The sequence below is a fragment of the Miniopterus natalensis genome, chromosome 1, assembly GCF_054644295.1.
Source record: "Miniopterus natalensis isolate mMinNat1 chromosome 1, mMinNat1.hap1, whole genome shotgun sequence".
NCBI classification, from domain to species: Eukaryota; Metazoa; Chordata; class Mammalia; order Chiroptera; family Miniopteridae; genus Miniopterus; species Miniopterus natalensis.
This window is the reverse complement of record NC_142081.1, coordinates 181109537-181123221: the sequence shown is the minus strand read 5'-3', so window position 1 is coordinate 181123221 and position 13685 is coordinate 181109537. Positions and strand designations below refer to the sequence as shown.

General features: G+C 47.6%; 1 protein-coding gene across 1 annotated transcript; it reads left to right on the top strand.

Annotated features, from left to right (window-relative positions):
* The first annotated feature begins 4348 nt into the window (after positions 1-4348).
* PGCKA1 (PDCD10 and GCKIII kinases associated 1) lies at positions 4349-6341 on the top strand. The gene is made up of 2 exons (XM_087828372.1): positions 4349-4479; positions 5459-6341. The coding sequence occupies exons 1-2, from the start codon at positions 4448-4450 to the stop codon at positions 6339-6341; spliced, it is 915 nt and encodes a 304-aa protein (XP_087684498.1). The 5' UTR covers positions 4349-4447.
* The last annotated feature ends 7344 nt before the right edge of the window (positions 6342-13685 follow it).

The following is a 13685-nucleotide window of genomic DNA, read 5'->3' as shown; positions in this document are numbered from 1 at the left end:
CCTCCCCGCTCTCAGCTCTTTGCACTTGGCTTGTCGTTTTGGACCACAGGGTAGTATGAGATTTGATCACGGAAAGACAGAGGCCCTCGGCGGGAATAACTTCTAAAATCGTGTATGCGTCGCTCATTCATTGGCACCTGTCACTTACCAGTCATTCCTTTGTTTGATAACAATACGAGGTGCCCCCTGTGAGCCGGCCTGAGGCTGGGGTGGGCACTGCCGGAGCTCGGGTGTAGTGGGACAGGCAGACGGCTGAGGAGCACCACTCCCAGCGCTGGACGGTAGGTCCCTCCTCCTGCGGACAGGAGCCAGACCTGTGCCTTCGGGTTCTAGTCCTGGGACTGCCTGCTGGGGATGGGTCTTCAGTAAATACTCAGAATGACAGATAAATTCAGAAGGGTCAGTGGGATTTTGATAAGTTTATCTACTGTCTTAGTTCTGTTTAGGTTTTATTTCTGTCTTGCTTATGGTTAACTGTTTAAGTTTTATTTCTGTCATGCTTTATAATAAAATGATTTAAATTAAAATAAAAATCTCCATACACCCTCTACCCAGAGTCCCCAAATGTTCACACTTTCCACATTGGCTTTATTTTCTTTCTCTTTCTTGCCCCTCCCCCCCCACACACAACTTTTTTTCCTGAATTATTTTAATATTACAGATCCCATACTATTTACTCCTAAATACTGTGTCCTAAGAACAAGGGCGTTTTCTTACACAGCCCCCAGTACAGCGATTCAAATGAGGAAACGAGCATTGATTTAATCCTATCGCCTAATCTCCGAAAGCAGCCCTTTCCCTGGGTGGAGCCCTCTCCCGTGTCCCTTGGCTTCCTGGTGGCTATTCCGTCAGTTTCGCTGCCGGGGAGCAGGCCCGGCTCTCCCCAGCCTTGCCCCTCCTTCCGACCCCCGCCTCTCTCCCCCTTACCAAAGAGGATTTCTCAGCCAGGAGACTTGACTAGTAACTGACGGGACGTTGTCCTGTCCATCTTCAAGCAGGGACCGTTTAGCTTCCATTGCAAACTCAGGACAGAGCCACCCCCAACATGGGACTCCAGGAGCGGCAGGCGCCGGCCGATGGACACACGCCCTAATGGTGTTTGCCTTTCCCCTGTGTAAACAAGCGATGGTTGTGAAGGATTTGCTCTTTGCTTCTCTGTCGCTTTTTTCTACTGCAAAGAGAAAGCAAATTTTGACTCTGCTCAGTAATAAAGGGCACCTGACAACTGATTTCTCACCTTTACAGAGAAAGCAGACAGACGCCCCATTCTGAACTCAGTCCTGCTACCAAAGAACATAGACGTTCCCCATTTCCAGGGATCATGCTGGGCAAGGAATATTCCCTTTTTGTACCCAGTAGCGGGGAAACTGCTCCCTAAAAGCAAGATGTCGACGTAGGACTGACTTATGAAAAGATAAATACATTGAATTTGATATTAGGAATCATCGTATGAGGAAGAATTCATTGTAGCTACGGGCAGGCAGGGCTTGGCTACCAATCCATTAGTCACCACCCTTTTCATCTGCGGTCACACAACCTTGGACGCTTGAGCCAGTCTCGTTGAGAGAAGGAATGTGGCTGGGGAAGGAAAACACGGGGTGAGAGGGCAGAGCCAACAACCTGGCAGAGGCGGGGTCCCCCGAGCCGGGGGCGGCGCGGAGCACGGACCTCAGGTACGGGACCAGGCCTGTGGGACACCCACGTGTGCCCTAGAGGGAGGCAGTGCCGGGAGAAGCCAGACTGGGAACTTGATCCTGAAGGGATCGGCCATCAAATCATCCTTCACAAATGGCTTTGAAGGAAAATAGAGATCCTGCGGTTTTCCTGAGGGAGAGGGAGGGGACCCTAAAAGCCACAGATGACATGTAAGTTCTGTAAGAAACAGAGAAGTGGTGGCTCTCTCATCAGATTGTTAAATCTCAGCAGCCACTGCATCTCAGTGCACGTCGCTCATGTGGCCTCGGCAGCAGAGGGCAGGGCCAGGGCCAGCCTGGCCAGGCAGGTATCCCCAAGGTTGACCTTAGCCTCTGCGTCGCTGGGAACATGGTGTCACTCAAGACCTGCCTCCCTTCCTTCCTTTCAGAAGGGAGCTTTTCCTTTGTACAACTCTTGAACTCACCGTCCTAAAGTTGACCTCCCGATAGTGTTCAATGATTAATAGTCTACAATTGCTTCAATTACTCGATTATCACCCAAGGTCTGCCCTCTCTCAAACACTTAGTCCTTTTTTTTTTCTTTTCCTTTTTTTTTTTTTTTTTTGGCTCCCTAACCTCCTGGCTGATTTTTTTTTTTTAATCGAGTCCAAGATAAACAAAGGTACTGCCAGCATGGAAGAGGCAGGATTTTAGAGCAGGCGTGGGCAGGGAAGGGGGCAAGCGGGAGAACGGGCTGGTGGGGGAGGAGGTGCATGTGGTACTTTATCCTATTTATACTCTGATGTACGAACGATTATGGAAAATGGACATAAATGGGGAGCAGAGGTTGGAGACAAAATCCTGGGGTGATTTAACTGCGAGCGCTTTGAAGAAGGAAACGTTGTACGCACATATTACTGGCTACCCCCCAGCAAGCTCTCTGTGCGTGGATCCTCTGCTGTACTTGGCGTTTGTGTCTTTCAGTTGGTGCTACAGTTGGTAGAGAGATACCATTTGGTCCTTATGCCAGAAACAAGTATTTGCTTGGTACTATTAATGCTCGTGTTTGTATGTGTATGTCATGGCAACTAGATTACACCTTTCTTAGGGGCAAGGCCTCCATCTTTTTTATTTTTAAGCATGCTGTATCGAATGCCGAGTAAGACATGCTTAGTATGAATATTAATGCGTATAATCCCCAACACCGCCATGTACTAGTATATTGTTATCCCCACTTACCGATGAAATAGCTGAGGCCCAAAGTCACACAGCCAGTGTGATAGTCCAGGCGAATCTCTCCGTCTCAGATCTGTGATCACATCCGCAAAGATTTTGGTTGTTTGGTTGGTTTTGGCCTTATGAGGTAGCATTCACAAGTTCCAGAGATTCGGATGTGGCTATTTGGGGAGGAAGGGATGTCTTCAGCCCTCCCCAGGAGGTTATTTGTGGATTTGATTTATCAATGTCAGCCTAGTTCCCTGTAACCAACCAGCCAGTCCCTACTTCTTAGAAAACACCAGGCGTTTTCTCTGTGGGTAAAGGCTTGTGGAGCAGCATCCTGGGAAATTCATCCATGACAAGAGGAAGGAGAGAGAACAGGGGAGGTGGTGACCCAGCCAATAGTGCGCAATCTCTCTGTTCTGAGTGCATGTGTCCTGTGGACACAGAGGGACGGAGGCTTTAGGTTCTGTTGTTAGCTTGTCTTTTTAAAGGTCATAGATATTAGAAATGGAGAATGACTTAAAGATCCTTCCACACTCATTTTTAGGATTTTCAAAGGAAAGACCAGAATAACATGGTCGAATTTACATGAAGAGAAGGTTTTATTCAGAGGGCAATTTTCAGGAAAAAATGAAACCTTGGGAAAGGGTGGGAGACATTGGGCAGGAGGGAAGTGATGGAAGCACAGACCTTAGTCCACCGACCACCAGGAAGCGCGCAAGGCCATGTCCTTGAACTGCAAGAGTGGAGTCCATGAATTATATCCAGAATCGGCCCAGCGATTGGGAAGGGCAAAGCAGGAGCAGCTCCGTCCAGGTGAAGTTTGTGATCATGACTCCGGCTGTCACTCCTTGGGTCTCTAACATGGCCTAACGTGGAACACATAGATCAGCTGCCTTATCCTGATGCCCTTCGATACTTGAGTAGCTAATGCCCTGGCGCGGACACCTCTCCTCTCTCTTACACCTCCTGCTGCACCCTGGTTAGGCTCCCGTGGCCCCCAAAGAAGGCAGTGGGATAGAAAACGCACAGGTCCTTTCAGTTCCACCTTTCTCTCCCTAGTGTCCTTCGACCGGCATATTCTCATTTGCAAAATGGCCATGAAACTCCAGGATTGGGGAAAGCGTTGGACACGGCAATAAGAGTCAATCAATGTTTGAGAACTATCAGTTGTTGATTTTAGAAACATAAAGGCATTCCAGTGCCTCCCTGACCCACATGTTATCTTTCTGCCAAAAATTGTGACTCTACTAACTTTGAGTATCTGGGAAAGAAAAAGCAAACTTAATTTATATTAAAATGTCATTCACTGTGTGCCCGGCCAGAGTGGCTCAGCGGTTGAGCATCGACCTATGATCCAGATCACAGTTCGATTCCCAGTCAGGGCACATGCCCAGGTTAAAGACTCGATCCCCAGTAGGGGACCTGCAGGAGGCAGCCAATCAATGACTCTCTCAATGATGTTTCTCTCTCCCTCTCTTTTCCTCTCTCTCTGAAATCAATAAAGGCATATTTTTTTTAAAAAAATGTCATTCACTGTGTTTTCTCCTTTTTATGTTTTCTTTTCCAGATGATAACAAAAAATAATCCAGATGGGGTGCAGGTGCTGTAAAATGATACAAAGGTAAAGTTGAAAAAAAAGACCTCCCTGGAATGGAGGAATTCACGAGTCCCACAGAGGCACTTTTAAAGACCTTGCGTTGACTCGGTGCCTTTATCTAATTGGGGCATGACCAGCACTGCCAAGAAATTAAGAATTTGGGACTGCTTGATATCATTTAAGAGGACATGTGGCCTAGATTTTAAAACTTTTTTTGCTCCCTTCTCAGAGATGTTGGGAACTTCATCGTTCTCTGAGACTGAATTTGGTTTGGGCTGAATTTACATTTCAATGCACAGAAAAGTGTGGGTTTTAGAGGGTGCCTAAAATGGCATTGCTGAAAATAAATCATCCCAGTCACATATGTGCTTTTATTTTTTCCAGATTCTATTCCAGAATTTGGGTAATAGCAACAGAATTCTCCATAAACTAAAGGGCAAAAAAATTAACTGATGATTTTGCTGCTTTAACAAATAAATTTTGTTTGTTATTATAGTTCTATTTCATATCTATATACATACACATACATATGTAACTTTTACTCCACTGTAATCATAATGTGACGTTAGCTTTACAAAAAATGTTTATTGTAAGTATCTTTCACATTAGTCTAGACTTTGTATTTATTGTTTTGATGACTATATAATATTCCATTGAGGGGACATACCATCAATACTTAACTAGTTATTTCCCTGATTCTAGACATTTATTTTCTTTTCTATTTACTTTTTGTTTGTTTTTAAATTCCATGAACTGGATTCTGTACCTTCCTCCCTCCCTCTTTTTGCATCTTAAGATCTATTTCCGGTGGTAGAACAGTTTTGTGCCAACTCGTTTGATTTAGACACACATACAGGCTTAAACGAGTAAACGCAGAAACTAACAGGAAGAGCAGCAGCAGAGCCTGTAGTAGACATCATTCGTAATGGAAGTTAGGGATGAACAGTTATTAATCAATCAAGTTCATGATTAACCTGACTGACCTCCGTTATTCCCGCCCCAGCTATCTCTTTGATCCAGTTCAAGTGCCCTCCCCTGGCTATGTCAACGAAGTAAACAGCTGCAAGTTAGACGAAGAGGACACTGTTAAGTTAAAAGCCAAACAGAGCAGCGAAGTCCTGGTGCGTAAAAATGACCCTCGGAGCGAGGGCCTGCGGAGGACGGTGAGCGGCGGCAGCAGCTGGGGGCCGCGCGCGCCCCGCGGGCCTCGCCAGGGGCCGCGCCCCCGGGGCGACGCGGGCGGGGGGCTCTGTGCCGAGAAGCCCGGCGGCGCCGTCAACGGCATCGGGCCCGCTGCGGGAGAGCGCGGGCCCCCCCTGGACGGCGCGGGCTCCTGGGCCAGCCCCGAGAACTGCGTGCGCCCGGCTCAGCCCTTCCTCGAAGGAGGGGACGCCAGGGAAACGGACTGTGCGCCGCCAGCGTCGCCGGAGACCCGCGTCCTCGGGAATGGAGACCCCAGAGCCCCTTCCAAGGCGGGGTGCCCAGCCGGGGAGGGCCCGGACCTCGGCCTCCAGATTCCAGCCCCAGATTACCCTCCGTGCGGGGCCCCCGCTGGGGACGCCGTGGATGGCGGAGAAGGAGAGCGTCTCTCGCAGCGCCCGCGGGAGGGGGAGCCCCCGGGCGGAGCGCGCCCCTGCGAGGGGGAGCCCGGCCTGGGCGCGCGCTCCCCCGGGGAGGGGGGCTGGGACTCGCCCACCCGCGCCCTGGCCGCCGAGACCCTGAGCTGCTGCTGGAACGAAGAGGAGCCCGCCCCGCCCGGGCCTGTGGCCCATCCGGGAGACGGCGCGGGGGACGGCAGCGGGGAGCCGGAGGACGCGGCGGTGGCGGAAGCCCTGGCGGCTTTAGAGGCGGCTACTGCGGGGGAAGAGGAGGAGGAGGCGGCCTAGGGGGGCTCTGCGCGTGCGGGTGAGCGGCTGTCACGGGGCGCCTCGGGGCGGTTGCCCAGGACGGGAGCTGAGCCCGCAGCGGGCGCGCGCGGCCCCCAGGTTCCAGCCCGCGCCGCGCTCCGGCCTCGCTGCCCCGCCGCCCGCCCGCCCGCCGAGCTCCGAGCGGCCGTGGGTGGCCCGGCGCTCGGGGCGCGAGAAGGGACCTCAGAGCGGCCGCGTCGGGGTGTCGGGTGTCGGGGCCTCACGCAGCCCGCGCGCCCCGCCCTCGGGCGCCCCCCTGGGGAGGCTCCGAAGCCCCAGCTCCGGCCTGGGGCGGCTGGGCTGCCTCCGGCGGGCGCCTCCCCTTGCTTTGGAGAGACAGGCGTTGCGCCCAGCCTGGGAGAGGCCACTACCCCACGTGAAAGTGCCTCGTGTGGCCAGAGCGTGGCCTGCGCTCAGGGACAGTCACCAGGGAATTAATAACTAACCACTTGTTGGAGGGCCGGGCAAGCTCAGCAGCGTTCAGGGTGGGGCTGAACACATGGTTAGTCATTAACCGTGATACTAAGACACCTTGACCTTAACTTTTTACGTTATTACTTTTTAATCTCCTTTGGGATGGGGGTGGCCGGTCCAAATAATTCTTGAAACGGCTTGTGTCCTGTTTGGGGTTTGAAGTTTATGAGATTTGGAACAGCGAAGAGATCTATCGAGTGTTTTATGCCATGGAGTGCCTGATTCTGATTAAAATATAACAACCTGTGCGGCTGCCTGTATTACCTCGATGTCTCTAATATTCCCAGACTCTGCCAATGACCTTGGATGGTTTTTTTTTTTCTATTTAAAGAGCTAGGCTTCTAAATCACACTGGAGGGGGCCAGGCGGCTTTGCTGAGAGTAGTTGTGGCTCTCTGTCCTTGGGGTCCAAACTCTTGATAGCATGACTACCTGCGGATAAACACACCCTCTCTGAGCTTCAGCCCTCTAACTTATAGAAACAGGACAGCCATTCTGACACGGCTCAGTCTCCACTGAGAAACATGTAAGCATGGAAGATGCACTGGTATGGTGTGTCATAGCAGGTCCTGAAGTCTGACTGACCTTGGTTTGATTTCCGACTTTGCCATGTAACCTTGGACAAATATGTATCCCTCCTAGTTGCCCATCTGTAAAGTGAGAATAAGAATAGTACGTACTTGTAAAGATTAAACAAGATGACTCAAGTATTTAGTATGATGCGTGGCACACAGTAGGCAGGCGCTCAGTAAAATAAGTCGTCTTGGTTAAAAGCATCCTTTAAATAAATTTTTACATCCTCACAGCTGAAAGTGCTAATGCTGTGAAGCATAGATAATATCGTCATGCATTTTGGTAATTATTTAACATAAAACATGATTTCTGAGCCTTCATCTTTAAGGATGGTACCCGAAAAAATGCTTAACGGACCTACATGACCCCGGGTTTGTCTGGTGACAGGCCACCTCTACGTACAAGGTTGCTCAGAACCCTTAAAAGACAAACTGTTGGCATTGTTAATTGCATTATAGATGCGTTTGCCTTTGTCTTTAGTACACCAAATGCTTAATATTTCAGAGCGGTTCCTTCAACAATTTCCCAAGTGCATCTGCTGGGATTAGGTCCAGCTGCATGTGATAAATGGCTTATAAAGATGGAGATTTATTTACCGCTTATGTAGAAAAGTCTGGAGGTAACATTTCGGGCTGGGAGAGTGTTCCACGGTATCCGCGACACATGCTCCCTCTATCCTCTTGGCTTCCTTCTCAAGATCACTGTGTAGCCCATAGTGGCCGCTGGAGCTCCACTAAGTTTGCTTTCCATGTAGAAAAAGAACAAAGGGTCAGAAGATCTCACTCCCTCTCTATTAAGGACCTTCCAGAAGTATAAATCAGCCCTTCTACTTACACCTCATTGGTCAGCATCTGGTCGCTTGGCCACATCGAGTTGCAAGAAAGGCTAAGAAAACATATCTTTTAGCTGTGTGCATGGCTTTCTCTAAGAAACCCAGGATTCAGTTACTGAGAAGGGGAGAGGGGACATTGAGTTTTGAGGTGGTCAACTTACAGTCTTTGGACCTCCGCACTTCAGAGCACAAGAGCCTCAGATAGGGCCAGTTTGCAAGAAGTTAAAATGGTATTTACATTTAGTATAATGCAGTAGAGGTTTAAACCTGTGGTTCAGGGGAAGGAAGACTGGACAGCTACAGCTATCTCAACTCCCCACCGGTATCTCAAACAGAAGAATAAAAGAAGAAAATTCAGACAAGAGAGGAGTAAAGTGAGGTCTTAGTGCAGACACGTCTCTTGCCCTTGCACAGAAACACACTTCTGCATTTACATATGTACATAATTTTCCATTTTAGGACTGCTGTAGATATTTCACCATGACTAACAACTCTCTCCTAAGGGCTAATGATTCTTTTTGTGCAAAGTAACTGCTCAGAAAGGTTAACAGATGACCAAGAATTTCAAGGTTTTTGTTTGTTTTTTAAGCAATCCCAGCTCCTTCTGTCTTTATCCCGATGTCCAGACTCTACGAAAGGATGTCAGAGGAAAGTCAAAATCTTTAGGTTGAAAAAAAAATTCCAGGCTCAGCTTTATCTACTAGGTTGTCTAGCAGCTGCCTGAGCATCCTGCTCTGGGTCGTGTCTTCTTTCTGGACCGGGTGCCACCTCTTACCAGAAAAGTATGCTGACAATAGTGAGCCTTTCCCCAAACATTCTGGATGGTTTGAAAGCACAGGCGCACCCTGAATGACAGGCACCGGCTGTGACTAGGAGGGAGCACCGCACACAGTTCATGATCTCAGCAGACCACCAAGTGGAGGGATGTTTACCAGGTTAAAGCTTGGTTTTGATTTAAGATTTTTTTCTGTAGTACACATAGGCTTCTTGAGCTAAGAAGTTATATTTCACTCTTTCCTGGAGGAAGTTGAACTATTATAATAATATGAAAGTAAGCCCTTTTCCCTGGTTTCCAAGGTAGATAGCAGCAAATTGCTCTGTCAAACCAGATACCCAGATGAATGCAGAGAATTTGAGGTTTCTCAGCGCTCGCCCACTTGTCCAGGCTCGGCAGTTGTTGGCCATTCCCCTTTCCCTCTTTCCGCCTCATTCTGCCCCGACCCAGGGGTAAGCTGCTCTCTTCCTAACTGTCCATCCGTATCTCCAAGCAGGAGAGGCCTCAGGGAGAAAGAAGGCACCAAATGCAAGTACGCGAGGCCTGCCTCTAGCAATACCCGCAGCCATGCGTCGTAAATGTCATAGGCCTTATGGAGCAGCATTAGGATGAAATTAAATATTAGAGTTTTCATATTGCCTCTCCACACCCCTGGGTTATGTGAAACCTACTTTGAAAACCATTGATATAGAAGCTCAAGTGGACTGTCTGTAAAAGTGCTTAGTAGAGAGACACAACTGGACTCGTATTTTTGACGACATACAGCATCCATATGCGTGTGAGCCATACACTTAGAACATGAGCAGGCGTGAAAATGCACACCCCAGCACCAGTCATCTCCTGACCCTCACCTCGCCCTTTGAGCCTGATTTTTAGGAGACTTCTGCATTTTTTGCTTTTGAGCATTTTTTGGAATAGCTAATATAAAACAAGGGTAAAATATGACCAAGAGGCCGGAAGGTAGACGAATTTCACTTACCTCCCTTATCGAAAGTACACATTCCAAACTAACATGAGTGAGACAGTTGGTAGGCTAGCTGATTGGAATATTTGTTTAGCCTGGATCTTGCTGTTTTAAAAGCAAAACCATAAAATATTTTCTTTTGACATCAGCTACCAACCTTTTAAAAAGTCCCACAAAAATAATTGCATTTCCAGGATGAAAAATATTTTCCTTCGTTTTCATTCTCCAAAATAGGCCTAAGGCTGTGGAGGACGGTGCCTGTAACCTTTGGTACTCATGTAAACAAGGAAGGTTTCGAGGTCAAAGAGGGTTGATGGTCTCTTCTCATTAACTAGCATTCTCTCTCTGTCTTAAATGTTGATGCTTAGAAAAAAGTCAAAAGTTTTAAATGGCCCTTCATACCTCTAAGATGTTCATGACATCACCCATGAGCCAGGAGACAAAGACTGCTACAGAATTTAAAATAAAAGTTTATAGGGGGAAAAATTATAACAAGAAAAAACATCTGCTAAGACACTTTTTCAAAATCATTTGCCAGATGCTACAATTAACTGATACAGAAACCTTATTCAGCAATAATTTCTAGGAGTTGCCAAGTTAAGGTTTTCGGTAGTGCAAATGTAGCTTAACTTTTTTTTTTTTAATTACCATTTGTTAAGCATTGAGTACAATGTGTCATCTCACTTAGGTCCACCATGACCCTGTGAGGTATGATATCATTAACCCATTTCACAGATGGGGAAATGGAGGCTCAAAAGCTATACACCTCATTTACAGTCACACAACCAGCCAGTGGCAGGATCTCAATGGAAAGTGGATTTTGAGATCTGAAGGTGAGGGAACTTAAAAGCAAACTGGTGGAGATGAAGACAATTATTTTGGAAAAGTGAAGTCATGTGTATTATCAATTGGGACAGAAAGTTGTTTTTTTGGTTCTGAGGAGGATTTTCATAAAGAATTGAAAAGTTATAGTCAAGGACCCATTTGTCAGCTCTCTGAGACGACTACTATCGGTGATAATAGTTAAGTTTTTATAACGATCATGGGACCACAGGTTTCTTATCCTACAAAGCATGAGGTGGGCCCCTGGGCCATGTCTGCCATTCGACCAGCCAGTACGACGTAGCTTGGGATTCCTTTCCTCCACCTTGTCCCCTGTAAAGCAGAAGTGATGTCTCTGCCACCCTCCGGGCTGCAATGAGACTTTTATGAGATACAGAGTGTAAAGTGGTCAGTTCGTATCCAGCATGAGGTAAAGACGTATCATTTTATTACCCAGTAAAGATTAATTTGACATTGGACCACTTTTTATGAATAGCACTCAACACTTTTTAAAAACTTTTATGTATTCCTTTCTAGCATTTTTAAAAATGTATTGACTCTTAGAGAGAGAGGAATGGAGAGAGAGGAACGTTGCCTTGTTTCTCTTGCTCTTGCACTCATTGCTTGACTGTGTCGGTGCCCTGACCAGGTGTGAAACCCGCAGCCTCAGCGTATCGGGTGACGCTCTGACCAACTGAGCTGCCCAGCCAGGGCCTAACACTTTTTTTTAATAACTAAGTTTTGATTGCCGTGACCGCCGAAGCTCCCTGAACCGCTTCTAATAACATTAAACAGTGTCTAAACCACAGTCCTTTTCTACCTACATCATTGACAGTCATCTGTCTCAGGGCACAAATCTTGGGGGCACTTCACATTTATATATTTCAAAATTCTCCTTGTGATTTATTTTCATTATTTTTGTCATGTAACCATTGTAGGACACACAGTCATTTGTGTTTAGTTACTATTTTAAGTCATACAGCGTTTGAAATGAGTATTTACGTGGTCCACTTCTTTCATCCTTGCTTGCCCCAGTCAAGCTTTTATAAAATGCATTTCTAATGCAAGTCAGAAACCTCGGACTTGGCAGGGCTGGCTTATTTCAGAGGTGTGGTTTTGTTTGGTGTTTGTTTGTGTTGGTCAACGTTAAGATATTCACCCATAATAAACAAACCCATAAATTTCGCCATTGGGTATGAAGTTACAACTCCAAGAGCATTTTATCCAAGTTTCTGAGCTAGATTAACTTGCAGATAAAAAGTAATCAAGTTCCTTTTAAACTCACTGAGATGACTATACTAAGTCCGAGTCTTATCAGGAGAGTGATAAGATAAAACCACAGCCTGAACAAACAGAAAACCGGCCCCTTACCTTGTCGATCTGGGTCCATTCAGCATCAGGACAATGAGATCATTCTCTCACTTAAGGTATGTGACCTGGCGCCAGGAGAATCTCGGGCTCAGTAGATTATAGTTCCCTTTTCTACCGGTTTCCTCCTACATTAGCCTGCTCCCCAGCCCCACCCGACACCCGTCTTCCAACATTAAACAGTATGAATGCTGCAGAAACATCAAGCACTGACCCTCAAATGGCCAACTCCCATCATTCTATCATTTCTTTTGCTAGAGAGGGTCTGAACTTGGCAGCTTTGAGGCAGCTCACTGAATGCCTGCTGACTGCCCCTGCCCCTGGGCTAAGTGTGTTAAGCATCCACGCTCACATAATCGTCACAACCACCCTAGCAGGCACATATCATCTCCATGCTACACTTAGAAGATTGAGATCCAAAGAATTTAGGGTCACAGGTCGCCAGAAGCATCTGAATATCCAAAGCTGGGCTCTTCCAGGAGCTATACCCACGAGCCCTATGGCAAATCAGGGAACGAGGAAGGGCAATGAAGGGGAGAGGGTCTGCCCGAGCATTTCAGAGCAGACACCTTGGCCCAAGGCAGCTCCGAGCGACCTCAGCTGTAGGGCTGGGTGCCAGGGCTTCACTACCCATGTGGCCCTGTAGTGCCTCATATCTCCTTTTCTGAGTCATTGCATTAATCATGGGTTTTTGTTGTTGTTGCAAGTGATAGAAACTCAAACCAGGTAAAACAAACGAGGAATGTCCTTGGAGCATTTAGAAAACTCAGAAGGGCAGCTGGGCCTCAGGGACAACTGAGCCCGAGGCTTGAAAGCAACCAGGCCTGCCTCTCTCCCCTCTGCATGTCCCCTTCCTTTCTCCAGAGCAGCTGCCGACCACGTGGCAGGAAACTTGGCCCCCACCAGCCACTGAGTATAGCGTTAGCCACCAGAAAAATAAAACACTTTCTCCAGCTCCAGGTGGCAAACATCCCAAGGAGGGGCTCCACCGAGCCAGGTCACAGGCGAGTCACGTGCCCACCTCGGCCGTGTGCAGCTGCGGTCAGGGGAGAAAGGCTCATGGCTGGGGCTAGGGAGGAAGGGTTCTCCAAGGACGTAGGTGTCATTTCCACAAGGGAAAGGTCCTAGGCCGATGGCCTGTCAGCTGCACTGCCTCTTCATCCTCAGATCTTTATTTTTTTGCTTTTTTATTTTTTTCAATTACAGTTTACACTCAATGCTTTTTATTAGTTTCAGGTGTACAGCATAGTGGTTAGACAGTCATATGCTTTACAGAATGTTTCCACTGATATTTCCAGTATCCACCTGGCATCATAGGAATATAGTGATTACAGTTTTATTGACTATATTCCTATGCTGTGCTTTACAAGATATTTTTTTACCCCTGTACTTCTGCCTCCTCAAAACTTGGACCCTCCACTACTTTGCGGCTCTTCCGTGAAGCTTTTGAACCCTGAGGTTCAGCTTCAGAGCAAGAAGTTTACTGGCTCGGCTCCATTCCTGGGTAAAGCTCTGT